Source organism: Schistocerca americana, chromosome 1, assembly GCF_021461395.2.
Source record: "Schistocerca americana isolate TAMUIC-IGC-003095 chromosome 1, iqSchAmer2.1, whole genome shotgun sequence".
NCBI lineage: Eukaryota > Metazoa > Arthropoda > Insecta > Orthoptera > Acrididae > Schistocerca > Schistocerca americana.
The window spans coordinates 410,197,895-410,215,731 of record NC_060119.1 but is presented as its reverse complement, the minus strand read 5'-3'; the positions used below and the strand labels follow the sequence as shown (position 1 = coordinate 410,215,731).

General features: G+C 37.4%; 1 protein-coding gene across 2 annotated transcripts in view; it reads left to right on the top strand.

Moving 5' to 3' along the window:
- The window catches only part of LOC124602067 (sphingomyelin phosphodiesterase 4), a 200,969-nt gene that overhangs the window by 87,032 nt on the left and 96,100 nt on the right, over nucleotides 1-17,837 (top strand). For both annotated transcript variants that reach the window (XM_047136294.1, XM_047136293.1), the window contains exon 8: nucleotides 16,818-17,009. In XM_047136294.1, the coding sequence (XP_046992250.1) occupies nucleotides 16,818-17,009 (192 nt within the window). The remainder of the gene's footprint in view (nucleotides 1-16,817; nucleotides 17,010-17,837) is intronic.

The window sequence follows — 17,837 nt, the reverse complement described above, 5'->3', positions numbered from 1 at the left end:
AACTAAAGCTTATGAACATCCAATGATGAAATGGTGCTGCAGTAGCCAATGTGTTATGGGACAAATTCCATCGCAGGACAAAAAAACATCTTTGCCTTGTAATCTTGCTGTAGAAAAGCCATAAAAACATTAGGAATCTTGTGGCACCATGGCTCTGACACATTTCAGTGCCAAGTGCAGCTGGAGAGTCATCAGTGCTGAAAGATTACCGAGTGTAATGTCCTATGTACCGGGTGATCAAAAAGTCAGTATAAATTTGAAAACTGAGTAAATCACGGAATGATGTAGATAGAGAGGTACAAATTGACACACATGCTTGGAATGACATGGGGTTTTACTAGAACCAAAAAAATACAAAAGCTCAAAAAATGTCCGACAGATGCCGCTTCATCTGATCAGAATAGCAATAATTAGCATAACAAAATAAGACAAAGCAAAGATGATGTTCTTTACAGGAAATGCTCAATATGTCCACCATCATTCCTCAACAATAGCTGTAGTCGAGGAATAATGTTGTGAACAGCACTGTAAAGCATGTACGGTGAGGCATTGGCGTCAGATGTTGTCTTTCAGCATCCCTAGAGATGTCGGTCGATCACGATACACTTGCGGCTTCAGGTAACCCCAAAGCCAATAATTGCACGGACTGAGGTCTGGGGACCTGGGAGGCCAAGCATGACAAAAGTTGCGGCGAAGCACATGATCATCACCAAACGACACGCGCAAGAGATCTTTCATGTGTCTAGCAATATGGGATGGAGCACCATCCTTCATTTTGGTTCTAATAAAACCCCATGTCATTCCAAGCATGTGTGTCAATTTTTACCCCTCTATCTACATTATTCCGTGGTTTATTAAGTTTTCAAATTTTTACTGACTTTTTGATCACTCAGTACAATAGCATCTGTCTTTGACCAGCATGAGGTTTTGGGCGCATCAGTCATAGGATGCAAGCTTCTTCTTGCAGCATTTGTGGCAACAAAGCCTTTATTGGGATGAAGTCCTTCCATCCATCATAATTGATGAATGAAATGTCCTTCATATCCAGTTGCCTTTCCTCAATGATATTTTGATTAGGAGGAAGATCATTCCCTGTGCTCAATAAGTTAAACACAAAATTCACCTTTTCTGTGATGCTTCACAATTGGTGTATGTTTGTGTTTCTATCAGATGTGTTCTTCCCAACAACAAAGTTGTAGTTTCATTGGCTGCAGCCAAATCTCATGTAGCCCCTGTCAAACAATCTCTCCCACAACTCGAATTATGTGGTGCTCTTCTTCTTGCTCAACTCATTTATAAGATGGCCAGTACTGTAGACATCATAAACAGTGGTGATATCCATCTGTGGATGGGCTCCATAATAGTTCCCTGCTGGCAGCATCGTAGTCCCAGTCACTGGAAAACCTTTGTTGCCATCACAGACTCTGAAATTCAGGAACTAAGTTCAGTTCCCATCTAGACATTTGTAAAATCAGAAAACAATCCTGCTGATCACATATCATGTGACATTCGTCCAGAACATTTGAGCTACCTTCTGCAGTGGTGGACTGGCCCTTCATGCTGCAGTGGTGGACTGGCCCTTCATGCTGCAGTGGTGGACTGGCCCTTCATGGCTATCCAACTGTGACCTGGACTAGAGCACTTGTCCTTCACAAGTGGTAAAAGAAGCACCAGAATTAAGGTGTGTGTGAGTATTTTTTGTGTCTGTTATTGAACTTGGTGATGAATTTGTGTGTAAATATTCCTCATTCAAGAAAACTTACATGGGTTTGGGCTATGCACTGAGGTTTGTTTAAAATGCTATGTTGCATCAAGCTGACAGGGTAACTTTGCCACTCACCCCACAAGGATGCGCATTCAGGACGACGACAGTTCAATCCCCCATCTGGCCATCCTGATTTAGATTTTCCATGATTTCCCTAGATCACTTCAGGCAAATGCAGTGGTGGTTCCTTTGCAAGGGCATGGCCGATTTCCTTCCCCAGCCTTCCCTAATCCGAGCTTGTGCTCCGTCTCTAATGAACTTGTCGTTGATAGGACGTTAAACACTAATCTCCTCCTCCTCCTCCTCCTCCTACAAGAATGTCAAAATGCTATCAAAAGGGCATTTGCATAATTCATCATGGTGAGTATGGTGAGATCACTTTGTTAAAGGCCAATTTTTCTGTTCCACATAATAGCAAATTAAGAAATTTCCACCCGTTTGTTGACACAGAAGGTATTTTGTGAGTGAGGGGAAGGTTAACGAATGCCAAGTACCTGTAGGATGAGCAACGTCTTGTTATCATACCACCTAAGCATCATCTGATAAAAATTCTCATTGTGTGTGAACATGAAAACCTGTTGCGCGCTGGGTCACAGCTTTCGCTGTCTGTTGTGTAGGAGATTTTGGATTCCCAACAGGCGCAGCACAACTAAAGGAGTTATCGGGAAATGTTTTCAGATGGCGGTTCACCTTTAGGGTCAACTATTGGCCTCTAAAGTGAACCATTCTTTTCCTCTCCAGCATTGTGGAGAGGATTACGCAGCCCTGTTACTGTGAAAAGCAGTGTAAGATGGACTAAGGTTACCACCTTGGTCTATATTACTTTATTTATTTGTATGGTAGCCAAAACCATCCATATAAAGTGAGTTGGTGACTTAGTAACCAGATCATTTCTGACTGCCGTCAGGAGTTCATTGCTAGAAGAGGAAAACCTTATCACATGTATAATGATAATGGTACACATTTATAAGTGTACACAATGAACTTAAGCGTTTTTTTCTGTGGTGCTACAGTTGAGAGTGTGATGAACTTTTCAACCTCAGAGGGTATTAATTGGAATTTTACTCCACTTTGTGCCCTTCACTTTGGTGGAGTGAGGGAAGCAGGAATCAAATGTTTGAAGTCACATCTCAAATGTATCATTGACAGTACAGTAGTGACATTTGAAGAACTGACAACAGTGTGCCTAAATTCAAGGCTGTTGTGTGCTCTCTCTGATGAAAACAATTCTCTATCTCTCTCACTCATAGACATTTCCTAGGTGGACAGCAACTTTGTGCACATCCTGAGCCTTCAATCCTTGAGATTCCTGCCAACTGGTTGCACAGGTGGCAACTTACTTTTTCCCCTATACCTACATGTTTAAAATTTTGGTTCAAAATGCACCCACTCTCTTTTGCTGTCACTACTTTTATCTACATCCATCTCCCTTTCTCTGTGATTGTCACTTTGTCTCTCCCACCATTGCCGTGTCCTCTCTATTTCTCTCCCACTGGCACTGTCCCATCTCTTTTCCACCATCATTGTCTCTGTGCTACACTCTTTCAACACAGATAAATACGAGTATGTTCTCATGCCAGAATTTTTGGTGAGGAAGATGGAACGAGGATTGAGGCAGTTGGTTCGCCATTTCTGTCAGTCTTATAAAAAGGAACGTATTCATTTTTTTGTGCTCAGACAGGAGCATTTTTCTGCTGGTTCCCTTGTTTTCCGTGCTACAGCAGGGTGTGATGCATAAATAGTCTAAAATGAATTCTTTAGGTTAGTAAAATTGTGACAGTTTATATCAAACAGTGGAAAATTGAGGATGGAATGTAACAATATTATGAAAAGGAAAGTTGTTACTCACCAAATAGTGGATACGCTGAGTTGCAGATAGGCCTATCTATGACTCAGCATCTCTGTTATGTGGTGAGTAGCAACTTTCCTTTTCATAATATTGTTGACAGTTGATATACTTTGGCACTTTTAAATAACATATAAGTACACATAAGATTAACACAAAATTGTTTGCTTTACATTTCTTCTTGATACTTGCTCATTGATCGCCGTTCATTGAAAATGTTTGGTTTATGATTTGCATCTTTAAGGAGTAATAATGTTTTCAGAAATATTTTATTGGATTTGCAGTCTTTCAGGTTTTAAATAATTTTTCGTAGTTACTTTAACTTCTATTTAGTTATTTTAACTTCATTTCTGGCATGTTATGGCCCTTTTTAGCCCATATTCTGTCACTTTGGTACCACTTTGCCAAATTTGTGTAGGTGTGAAGTGCACATTATACAGTGACAGCCCATGACAAAGCTTTATTGGAGTAAATTTGCTGAAAAAAATGTTATTTGGTGTGGTAACTTTGAACCTTTGAATCCTGGTAACGGACCATGGTGTCAGAAATAGTTCATTGTTCACTGAGAAAATCAGTTTAAGAACATGTAAAATATTCATTGATTTGCCATGTATAGAAATTATAGAAGTAGCTATCCCCACAGTTGGTACTTGTGCTACTGAAAAATTATGGTTTTGTGGTGCATCTTGGTAACAGATACAGATTTTTGAAAATGGCATTTCTAGATGAATGTCTAAAGAATGTGCACTTAAAATTTGAGCCATTTGCTATGGTTAGTTATTTTGATAATCGTTGCCCACAGTGTAGAAACTGCTACGAACTGATTTTTGCAGTTTTCTGCATAAGTAAGGAGGCTCATAGAAAGGTGGTGGTGTACATGCATGGCGCGAGGCTGCTTGAACTAGCAGAGAAAATATCCCCCTTGTGATCTGATGATGCAGCTGGCTGGCAGTGCTGACTGGTGCAACCCCATGTCTGCAACCAATCTGGAATGAACTAGACATTTTTCACTTTTTTTTTATTTCAGCTTCAAGGTGAAGTGCTCATCATCTTGCTACACTTTTTGTGAAATTCACTTTTAAGTAAGACAAGGTGCAAAATTTTAAAAATTTGCAATGAAAAATAGTGGTCACTGTAATTTTGCATTTGGTGCATATTACACCAATGTTATGTATGAAATTTAGCTAACGTTTTTCTTTAGACTTGAGAGGTGGTCTCCAGCCTTGTAAAAATGGATTTTATGTATTGCATTCATTTTCAGTTGTGTGTGAGCAAGAATGAAATATTCACAACATCCCTCATAGCTCCTAAATTGGTAGAGGTATCGAAACGAGATTTTGGCAAATGACAGCAGGCAAGAAGAGAGTATTTTGGCAAATGGTTGACATAAGGAACTTTCTTATGCAAGTCCATATAGCAGAAGCTATAGCTTTTATTTTTATCAGTCCAATACTGTAATTTTTTAAGAGTCATCAACAGATAGTAAAAGAGAATTTGCTGTTATGAAAGTAAACGTGAAATTTCTCCTCTTATGTTACTGCGAAGCAACACAATGTGGTTTTCCATAGGTACTGATCTGTCTTGTTGCCTATTGCGTGTTCAAGAATCTGTCCCAATAGCTATTGCAGGGTGAGTTTGCACAGTTAGAGTTTTGGCAAAAAAGCCAAATTAAACCTGTCAACAAGAGAACTGTAGTTATCACTCATAAGTCATGATGCTTCTTCAAAGAAGGAAAGGTTAACAATTCACACTAAAACAAATTGCCAGTTCTGTTGCAAGTTTGGTGGAATCCTGTAACCAATTGTATTTTTTTGTGGTGAACAACTAAATGGAAACTTACCAAAGGATTTTCTTCTTGTTCTTCTTCTTAGAAATATGAAAATAATTCACAGCAAATAGTGTACCATAGTTTTTGTTCCTATCCCCATTCAGAGTTAAGTGGTGAACTTATTCACCTTAATTGTCTTTTAATGTATTAAAGATAGATTATATGCATTTATAATCTCTTTTAACCTCAAGTACTAGTATCAACTACTATCATATTTTCATAACACTGTTATTCACAGATAAACAGGCATCAAATTTGATGTTTCTGATAGAACAGTGCTGCATTTTTCAGACTAGTACTTACCCAATAAAACTCTAAGCTGTGACACACTGGCAACTTGCAGAAAATTGCTAACGATTCACCAAAGTCAGTATCACTGCTGAATTAAATTATATTTGTAGTAAAAACATTCATTCATTCACTAAGTACATGAATAAGAATGGAAATGTGCTTTTTCATATTCAAAGATAACTCAAATGTAAAAGAAAACCCTTCAGTGAGTTTCAGTCCCAACTGTGCGGTATTGAAGATGCATTGGGTTACAGGATACCCCTGAAATTGCAACAGACTTGACGATTTGTTTTCTTTTGACTTGTTGAACTTCATTTCTTCAGAGAAGCATCATCAGTGAGGAGTTTTGAGTAACACACAGATTTATCTAGTTGCCATGTTAAATTTTGTTTCTTTTGCAAAACACAACAGGAATGCAAAAAGATAACTCACTACACAGTGAAGATACAAATATAGTTTATCAAATTGTTTCTTTAAAATCACAAGAATAAGGTTGTATGGTGGTTCTTGTTCATTCACCTGTCATTTGCACAATTATCTAATTGTGTATTTCTGGCACTGCTCAGGTGCTCCAGCTGCAATGATTGTGACTCCACACCTTTGTTTTGAGGGCCTCTTGGTGTTGATTTTCTGTTATGTTTTAGCAAAAAAGCAAAATTTAACATGGCAGCTAGATAAATATATCTGTTACACAAAAGATGCCAGGTGTTCTGTGGATAACAAGGTTATGAAAATATGATAGTCATTACTTTACGAACTGTTTGAGACTAGCCATTAAGGTTAAAACATATTATAAATGTATATAATCTATCTCTTAAACATCAAAAGACAATTAAAGTGGATAAGTTGACCACTTCACTCTGAATGGACCCAGGAGCAAAAATATGATACACTATTTGCTGTGAATTATTTCCATATTGCTCAGGTGAAGAACAGAAAGAAAATCCTTTGATAACTTTCCATTCCAGTTGTTCACTATAAAAATACAGTGGGTTACAGGATTCTGTCAAACTTGCAACAGAATTGGCAGTGTGTTTTAGTCTGCACTGTTAACCTTTTCTCATCACACATGAGTAATGACTACATTCTCTTGTTGACAGTTTTACTTTGGCTTCTTTTGCCAAATACAGTATAATTTCCACAAAAACCTTGCAATAGCTATTGGGACAGAAACTTGGAACAGAGTGTCTCATTAAATATGTAAAGCAGGTGGCGACCAGAGAGGTTACTAGAGTACTGAAAACTTAAATTATGTCAGTTTCCAGTAACATAAGGGAAGAAGAAATTTCATATTTATTTTCATACTAGTAAATTATCTTTTCACTAATTGTCAATGCAACTTAATCATTTCAGCACTGGATTGGGAAAAAAACAAATAAATAAAAATAAAAGTTATAGCTTATGTTATATCCCCGTAGATAAGAAAGTCCTATGTGTTAACCATTTGGCAAAATAATCTCCTCTGTGCATGCTATCATTTGACAAAATCTCATTTCAATATCACGACCTGTTTAGAAGATAAGAGGAATGTTATTAATATTTCACTGTCACACGCATGTGATCAGTAGTGAATTCCTTACATAAAATCCATTTTCTCAAGATTGGAGACATACACAGTAACATACAGTGTGAAACACACCAAGCACAAAATCATAGCAACCTACACTTACTTATATGTGAATATTGCAGTAAGGATGACCATTTGTGAGATAATGAGCACATAAGTAACTTTTTTACCGAATAGTGTGTGCAAACTCAAGTGAGAAAATGTGGAGAGCTAATGGAGCGCGTATGATGTTCTACTCATAATGACATTGCTGTACCTTCACTAGCAGGTTAACCGTCGTTCTCTGTGTGCAGCCGTAGGCATGTAGATCTGCACTGGACAGCATGGTGAGTCGGCACTCCAACTACTAGCTTTATTTCTGTTTGTGTACTATGGTAACTCTGACCCTCTGGATATCAGGAACGGGTAATGATGTCAAAAAGAGTTTTAAGTTCCTCGAGAATATTATCTTAGTAACACGTGTAAAAATTTTACATTCTGCAATGAATAGAAATTATAGAAGTGGCCATCCTCGCAGTAGGTATTTTTCGTACCAAGAAGTCTTGGTTTTTCGGGATTTTCTCAGGAACCACCCATGAATGAATGGCGCTTCTATAAGCTGCTTAAAGTCCCCATAGACCACATGTAATGCTCCAGAACAACCAGACTTTTTTCAATTTGTCTGGGTTGAAGGAAGTTGAAATTTTGACTCTGCAGTAAAGGATAGTTACAGTAGACATTCATCCATAAACTATAGAAATGGTCGCTAGGTGAAGAGTTGTCTGAAACACTCTGATCAATAGAACCTGAGATAAGACCCTGTAAAAAAATGCATTATCACATATGACGTTTTAGAACATACTGGTACCATGAACTGTCGTGCATGGACTGCTGTAGTGTTTATTTTCAGCAGTGAAGTTAAATTAAGTCTATTGTGACACTGATAATAACTCATTTGATTGCTGATTCTGTCAGTAGCGGTAGCTGCTTGGAAATTTGTGGACTTTTAAATGAAGACGTACTGTGATATTTCAAATAAAAAATACAAGGTTGAAGCATTTAACAGTGTGATTAGGAAAAATTGTAATTTGTTATAATATACGAAATTAATTCAAGCCTGATGTAACTCAATAAACATTAGATTGCTGCATTTGGCAACAGTCAAAATCATGAAAACTATTGGCTTTCCCAATATGTATCGAGGTGAACTATGAGGTTGAGCAACAAGTCGATGGGGCAAACCACAGCTGCCTATATTAGAGGCAGCCATATACAGAGTACACTGCCTTGATCCTTATTTAGCCCTCATTTAAGCAAATACATGCTCAGAAGATGATCAATGATCTTAAGAACTCGTCAGAAAGCTGTCACCACATTACCCCTGTACCTTTTTTAATCTTTTTATTTATTTTTTTAGAAATACAGATCTTAACAGCACCATCTATTGATTCGTTGGTGTACTAATACACAAAGAGTGCCATCTGTTGGTTCTTTGGTGCACTACACCATGATGTTTGAACAATCAAACTCTGAATGTCTGAGTTTTAGATAATAATTTGAATTACAATATCTTTTTATCTATGCCTATATGTCCCCCCCCCCCTTTTCCCACTACCCAATCTACACTCAATTTATCTGTGAAAAACAAGATTTGTTTTTTTTTATCCCAGTCCAAGGAACAATAAAATACAATATAATAAAAACTACAATCTTAATATTAATTGCAAAGAATTTCACACTTGAGTCCAATGTTCAGCAACCAGAATGGCAGATATTTGCTGCAAACACATCTTCCATGTCACAGGGTTTGCTCAGGTTACTGCAGACCAACAAGTGTTAAAGAGTAATGCCTTGCCCCACATTCATAACATTCAGCAACACTGATACCACAGTTCTTCATATTAGTCTTCCACCATCTCACCCTTGTTCTAAACATATTGAAGGTTTTCCAGGTCCCCTATTGAAGATGGAAGCCTGAATGTACTTTATCTTTTTCTGTCCATAATCCTACAGGAGACTTTATTCTCCACATCTCAGTTTTTCTGCTGAACTTGGAATTGGTACAGTTGTAAGTAGGAAGCATCTTCTGGATTTCAGTCGTGATGGATAAGTGTGAGTTCCAAACAGTGGATGCCTTGAATCCGTTTCTTACTTCTTCTTTTCATTCTCTGCTGCTACCTGTCTTCTTACATGTGAAGGTGCTGCTCCCTTGAGTAGAAATATCTTGTTGACTGGGGTTTATCATAGCCACCCTGTGACTACGCAGCCTGTCTCGTGAAGAGCCATGCCCAGAGTTCGTCCAGACTGACGTGGCATACTCCACAGCAGAGAAATATAAAACAACTGCACATGTGCAGGGGATGCTGCAATGGGACCCCATGTGGTGTTAGGTCAGCTTGTGGATGAGGTTGTTTCTGGTGCATACCTTGTGTCTGGTGTCTATACACTGTTCTTTGTAGATTAAGGCACAATCAGACTTTGACACTAGATATTGGAGATGGGCACAATGATTTAGACTGTGTCCTCTCCAGGTTATGTTTAACTTTCTTCTTACCTAATAAATGAAAAGCACCACTTTGCTTTTGTTCTACAATATTACTTTTATTTTGTTTACCGGTTTTCGGCTTACAAGGCCATTTTCAGACATTTACTGAGTATTATCATCAAAGAAGTTACAATGTTTGCAAACATTCTTACCTCTTTATTGTATAGGGGAACACACACATTTGGGTTTTATCTGTGTTGAATTTCAAGTGATGTTGTGATAGTAGATAGCAAGTTCTTTGAAAATAGATTTAGATTGGATTCTACGTCTTCAAACGCCATTCCCTGAGAAGCAGCAGCAGCAGCAGCTGTGTCATGTGTGTAGATGAAGCACCAGGTTCCCAGTGTTCAGTGGCTGATTATTGGTAGTATGTTACTTTATATTGGAGCCAGCACACTTCCTTGGGAAAGCTGTTCTCCTGCATTCTCCATTGACTCTTTCTGCCATTTGAAACAACAAAAAATCATCTGCTCTGCATTAGACACTTCATAAACTGTGTCAGTTGGTAACCTCATGAAAATTTGTCTGGCAGTTTTGAAGAAATGATTGTTTTATTATTAGTGTAGATTTTGGTTCTGTTAAGTGCTTCACTTAAAAGTTTAGCTTTATTTGACATCTATGTTATCTCTTAAAATATTGCTGATATTTTAAAAAGTAAAATAATGTTGTTATATTATAAATTTTTTTAGATCAACTCTGCTTAGTGGTAAAGCTCCTGAAATGGTAGAAGGTGCATAGAAAATTAGTTTTAGTTATTAATGAAATTGCATTTCACCATACAGCATCAGATTCGCGTCAGACCGACAAGACCATTGACCAATCGAATTGTTTAGTGGCCAGTGACCAATCTCACAATTATGCATTTTGTGTAGTTACCTTGCCTACTGATAGAAAAGATTAGTAAAAGATATCTCAAGGATGCTGAAATAAAAGTTTGATGAAGTAAATGCCGATTGAACAATAGTAGCATTCGGTTGTGACCACCAAACAATTCGTCAGCAACTCTCCTTCACTGCAGCCTGAAAAAGTTCTAAAATGCATCATAATAAATTGAGATGTGGCATTAGTGGAAGAGGAGAGTAGGTTTCTTGATTCAAACACGACTTTTATAATAAAATTAATGTAATTACTTAACCAAAAGTTACAGATACGAGAGCGACACTTACATTTTATGAAACATTCATCGAAAACAAATGAGAGAAGGAGAGACCTCACAGCTCCTGCTTTTATGTAGTCCAAAACAAGTTATGGCAGCTGCCTTCAACTTGGATGACAGAGCAATATATAAACATTTCTCAGGAACATTCCTTCGGAATAGCACAAAAATACATTCCCTACATTAAATCACGATCTTTTTCTCTCCATCGACACATGAAAATCAAAGCAAAGCAGTATCAGTTCTACAAAAATTAGTTCAATAACGCAGAGTTGCCCTAGGAAAAATTTGATTAGTGTAACAGAGTTCACTTTCATTATTGCCTTTCGTGTTTATAGATCTTCTGATCCAGTTCTTTCTTTTGGAACTTTAGTTCTCACTAGTTCGTAGTTGGCAACGCTGTCTACAGATCATGACGTATTTTCAAACTAAGTAAGTCGAGTTCTTGTCCACCGAGTTCGTCTACGCACAATACTCGTATATATTTTTTAGTGTTAAGCACAGGCATTTCAAGGAGATCACTGTTTAGAATTGGTACATAAAAAAAAAAAAATCACTCTGTGTACAACTGCAAAGTTTATGTGGGGTAACAATTAATCACACTTTCACACAGTGTTTGTTTATTGACGAGCCATTCTTTTACTCGTCTGTTGCCTCGCCAGTGCAATAATACCTTTTATAAGTTCACTAAATCCTTTTTGTGTGTGGATACATGTGTCAATGTGTGTGTACACATAAAAAAAAAAAAAACATTTGCACAGGACTTCTCACTGCGTTGGCATGCAGTTCACAATGGTGAGTTTGACACACAAACTGTTCACTTCATGTAACACTTATTGGCTTTATCCATTTTGGGTACTCAATGTCACTCATTCGAATGTCCTATTATGACCGTTGTCCACCAGTTCACATCACAATCTTCACTTATAAATAAATGAGTTCCTTTTTCTTACCTGCACAAGTCTGTTCGTTCCATGGATCGCATTTACTTCTTGTACAAATTAACTGACATAGTTTTTACATTTGTCTTTCTTACAAGTGGCTTCACATGAATAAAGTGTCACTTGTGTGTTTTTGGTATGTTATCTGTGTTTCCTCCAATGCATTGCTTGTGGTCTGATGTTCACAAAATTCTTTATTTCCCTCTTTTTATATTTTAGAGATTGAGTACCATTACATAGGTTATTGTCCTATTACCATATACCCATGAAATAATTCTATTTTTGGAGCAGATTGGCAAAGAGCAAAGCATAAACAAAATCCAAACACCGCAGACTGTGATCACAAAATTAACACATGCCTCCGAAATCACATGTGGCAAAAATCCAACCTCCAGCTCTGCATAAACTCGCATAACGCATGGTCTCACGTCTCTTAACATATAAGGGATCATTCTGAATAAAGTGTGCTAGTCTGTCTTTACATAGCAATTCTCTCTTTCAAAATAAAACTCATATCAACTCATATTAAACAGATAAGTAAGAGATTAGCATACATATAAATATTTACATACAAAATGAAATATCAGTCCAATAGCACCTTGTACTGGCTTCTGTTTGACTTATCAACTAGAAATGCTGTCTTTCATGCTGCTACATACTAATATTTACAGTTTGATTATAGTTATTGCTTGGCCTGTGCATCATTTCTTTCAGTAAATGATAAGCTCAGTTTAGTGTCATTCTATAAAGCACAAATGTGGCCAAGAATGTACTCAGTTTACATACAGTTCACTACCAGGTTTAACTAATTGTTCTGTACTTGGCACTATTCTGTGTCTAAGTGTATCGCATATTTGTTCCATAGAAATTAAACTTGGAAAGAAAAGTGCTTACCACAACGTAAGTAGTTAGACTGAATATTACTGTGTCTTGCTCGATATACACTTACTTGCAAGTAGCAGTTCATCTGTTTACGTTGTTCTAGGTAACACATTATAAAAAACATAACTTCAGTTCTCATGTGGCTTTTGTTCATCACCTTTCCTTAAACTATACTTTACCTATACAGAAATATCTTCCCTAATAAACTTGTCAAACCTCTAGACTTCATACAACTAATGCTGAAAATAACCTTTTCACTGACAAAATATGCGGTCCTCATTTTCGTATTTCACAGTTGTAGTGCTGTAGAAAGATACTTTCTCATTACGTAGAATCACTTTTGGCAGCATAAACATACTTTCATGAAAACACGTGGAAAAACTTCCTGAATACTACTTATATTCAACAGATTCTTAAAACTAAAAAAATCATTACTGATTTTTTTTGTGTGTGTGTGTGTGTGTGTGTGTGTGTGTGTGTGTGTGTGTGTGTGTGTGTGTAATGATTGGTAATATTTATGTCCATTAATTTTGGACTGCTACTTATTTTCAGCAGATACTTAAAACTAAAAGATCATTACCACTGCTTCTAATGTCAAATGAATGTTAATAATTTTATGCATCTTCTAGTGCTATCCGTAAATGTATACATTCACAATAAAGGTTTGTAGATAAAATATATAAGACAAAATAGTTTGACATCTGTGCAAACATCCTCACTGAACACATTTCTTCAGATCCTTTTGTTGATAATAAAACTTCTGGCGTGCTTCTTACCGGAACAATTATTTTGTTGATAGATCATCCATCAAGAACAAGGCATACCCCTCTGCCTGCCTTGCCCACAACTAATAATGAGCTGCTGCGTAGTGAAAGGGAAGGCTCTGTGATGCACCACTGTATCATTTTTTGGAGATCTTGTCTGACAGCGTCCTTTCTGGGCTGTGGGACAGAATAGGTTGCATAGCAGTAAGTTTTATGCGGTATGACTTCCATCCAGTACACACAGTCCTTAATCACGACAGGCCTTAATGAAAATTCCTGGACATATTTCTCCAGTAATACACGTAATTCCATTTTCTGTTCATCCAATAATGTTTTTCTCTCCTCGGATATGCATCTTATGAGCAAAGAATCTTTTTCGTTTAACCCTCTGTTCTTTAGTTAAGTTGCAGGCTTCATGCACTGTGAATGGTCTTTCACCCACAGCACTCTATTCTTAATCATTTTAACTTGTATTCCTTGGCACAGCCGGCTGTGTTTCGCTTTTGTCTTCATAAGATTCAAAACAAACTCGTCACCTCCAACGTTATATGGCATTCCCCATGCGGGAGGTCTGTCTTTATGTCCTGTTCCCGCACAAATTCTGTGCTTACGATACAGGACACGGTTAAAGAGAAAAGTGAATTCATCCACTCTGTTCTCAAATTCATCTATCTGTGCCTGCAACATAACTGTCTGGCCTCTGGCAATGATAGCACCAGATACCACTCGCTTTTGAACTGGCAAAGCCAGAATATTTACAGACTGTGCTGTTTTCTTAAAGAAATTAGCGTCTGTCACGTTTACACTTGCACTGGTATCTAAAATCAGTGTTGTAAGAATACCTCCCACAACTGCTGGGACAGCAGCTTGAACAAACTCTGAGGGACCTTCAGTATTATTGTCTACTGCACTGAATAATTTTTAACGGATGTCAGTCTCACTGCGACTACCCTCATTTTAATTACTAGTTTTACACACTTTTGTTTTTCGAAAATGTGCCATAAGCCGGTCATGTACACCACCTAGGTACTTCTTGCCGCGTTATATATCTGTATATCAGTTTGTCATAGTAATTTTGTGTGTGTGCGTGTGTGTGCATGCGTGTGTGTGTGCGTGTACGCGTGCGCATGCATCAGTACAGACGTTGTGCCGTTTGCAACTCAAACCGTGGACCGTTCTTGTACAGCCACAGTGGAGCCGGCTGATGTGCTCAAGGTAATATACAGTAACTTTGGAAATTATTCTGCCACATTTTTGTACTTTCTCGGTGTTATTCTGACTGTTTGTCTCCTTTCACTATGTCCACTTCGTGGTTTAGATGCTTCATGATGGATGGATTATATGTTCGGTTACCTTGGTGTCCATTTTATATTATAAAACCACATATAATGTAAAACGAACTGATCGCTCTTATATGCAGATACTTTTACATAAATCTTATAGTTAAATTTTTCCCTGAGAGGTTTAAGTCTCTTCTAGATCTACGGTAATGATCGAAGCAGAAGAAATGATTTAAAATTGGTGCTGCGGCCGGGACTCAAACTAGGGTGTTCTTGCTTGCTAGGCAGAAATGCTAACTATCACATCACCACAGCACCATGGTTAATATTGCTGCACGAACTACCCAAGTTGAGAGCAGTGCCCTCTCCACCAGCACAAATTTTAATTCATTTCTTCTGCTTCGATCATTATCGTACTTTTACATAAGTTTTATTACTTTTAGTTCGCATCGTCTATGTAGCTGTGCAAGATAGGACTCTGCCTTCTTTCCTTCACTTGTATTTAATTGATTGGTTTGCTCATTTTTATAGACAATCTGATGATGCCTCAAAAGGGTGGAACGTGTCATTGACATTAAATAATTTCGCAACCAAAACTGTTTTTGTTTAGAAACACTTTGAAACCATTTGCTGTAACAGCCTGCCAAGATAGACAGGAAAAATGAAAATATGTGTGGAACAGTAGTTTGTATTTAAAACAGAGTAGTCTGGCTTCAGCTGCCAGAGACTGTCATTGTGTGTGTGTGTGTGTGTGTGTGTGTGTGTGTGTGTGTGTGTGTGTTGCCAATTTTCGACAAAGGCATTGTTGGCTTGGAAACTCACTTTGCGACAGTCTTTTTGTTGTTCCTACCTGTGATACAGCATCTCTGTGGTATGGTAGTAGCAACTTTCCTTTCCATAATATTATTACACAGTATAAAATCTTGATGAGATACCTGAATTCATTAGAGGCAATTACAGAGAAATAGTGTGAACTTAAGCGTATAATGTTGTTTCACATTCATTCTTTGATTCTTAAGACTTTAAATGGCAGTGGGGTTTACAGTGTTGCAAGTAAGGCTCCATTTTCCTCAAGGATAAGTGTTACCAGAAACACATTAAGATAGTGTATGGTGTAGCATAGAGCGCGTACTACAGAGAACTGATCTGGCAAAGGTACAGTTGTTCTCACTGCGGTAGGGTCGTGATGGTATTGGGGGGTGAGCCAGTAGTCCTATGTCCCCACAAATCTTAGAGACCAATATGATATGTGAAAGCTATGTTTTTCTTGTGGCAACACTATGTATATTAATTTAGACCATTAATTTTTCCTATTTGTGTGTTCACGCTACTCAACAGCTATTGGCTGACTACATCACATGTAGTATACTCCGAATATCTGATGTCATCACCTGGCAAGATCACATGACATGAGCTGTGAGTGGCTTTCAAAAACACATCGCAGTCTCGTTTTCAATGCTTCAGAAAGTAACATTTGGTTTTTAGTGGAATTCGCATTTATACTTTGGTAATATGAAAATATACAACGTACATGTTGCAGCGTGTCAAAGATCTTTCCAAAATGTGGTTTTTTACTTTTTTCCCCCCTTGAGTTTCGTTTTCTAAAGTGCCGAGAAATTATACGCCGGTGTATAAAACCATAGCCATCCAAAGGATTGATAACTTTTACTGTTCGGAGGGAAAATATACTGATACTTTACATGGAAAAAGTGTATTTTCATCTGGGAGAAAATGTATTTTTAACTGGGAAAAATCTGGGAATTGTTTTTCCTTGTCCGCGTATACACCCCGTGTAATTAATGGGCAGAGGCTGTGTGCTACTCTTTCATACAATTTGATAATTTTTAATAAGTTGTTATTTCGTATAATGATGCCTGGACGTTTATTTTTGGGTTTGACAATGTTTTGCGGCACGTGGCAATTGAAGATAATAAGGTTAATGTTCCTGATGTCATATGTTTGCTTTGTTGCAGGTCTTCTCTCAGCCAGGCCTTTCACAAGTTCTCTCTGAATTGGAAAAATCATTTGATCCCTCAGCAGATCGCTCAGGACCTGTACCAAAAATTCCTAACAAGTGGCAAGGACTTATCCAGCATCAACATCAACAGCCACTTACTGAATTCGAAAACTATCAACCACTTTTTTCAGAACCTGGGATTTCTAAGGTTTGTTGCAGTACTCATCGGATTTGGAAAGGAAAAAAAAATGTATCCGGATAGGTTTTGTCCATACACCCGCATTACATTTTTAGTTGTGTGCATTAATTTTTGACACTTGTTGCATTGATATTAGTGTGTTTTGTAAATCGCACTGAAAAGAAAAGCACAAAAAGTCACTTAATTATCTGTGCATCTGCTTCTCAATTCTTCACTTTTACCAGATGCCAGTGACCACTGGCAACAACTCTCCTTGTTCGCTACTCCGTTACATTGTTAGTTAACTGACTCCATCTTCCATAGACCATATTCATAATAAATGTTATGATCGGGAATGTCAGTTGGACAAAATATTGTAGAATTAATTGTATATACTACACAGGGTGCTTCACAATTCTTACAAATGTACCATTTGGATATAACATAAGTTCAGAGATTGTAATCATTTTCAGAACAAACATTAACTGAATTTCCTTTTGGTGCTGGGCAGAAAGTGATGATAATATTAAAAGGAAAACAAATCCTGATGTTCTGCAAAATTATAATTGTTTGGTTTGGTCACTTTCCGGCTTTGGCTTCTCAGTCCATCTTCAGGTGACAACTGAATGTTACAAACACAGAGAAACATAGTGTGTGACTTAAAAAGATATTATTTCTTCATAAGATACAGAAAAGACAGTGTTTATATGGGAAAGCATTACAATAACAACACTAATTAAAAAAGGACTTAAACATAGTTTTTATCTGGAGATACGATTAAATTGATGAGAAATAAGATGAATTTACAGTTTGATTGTAGTATTCGTAATGAAAACTTAATTTAACAAAGTGGAAATG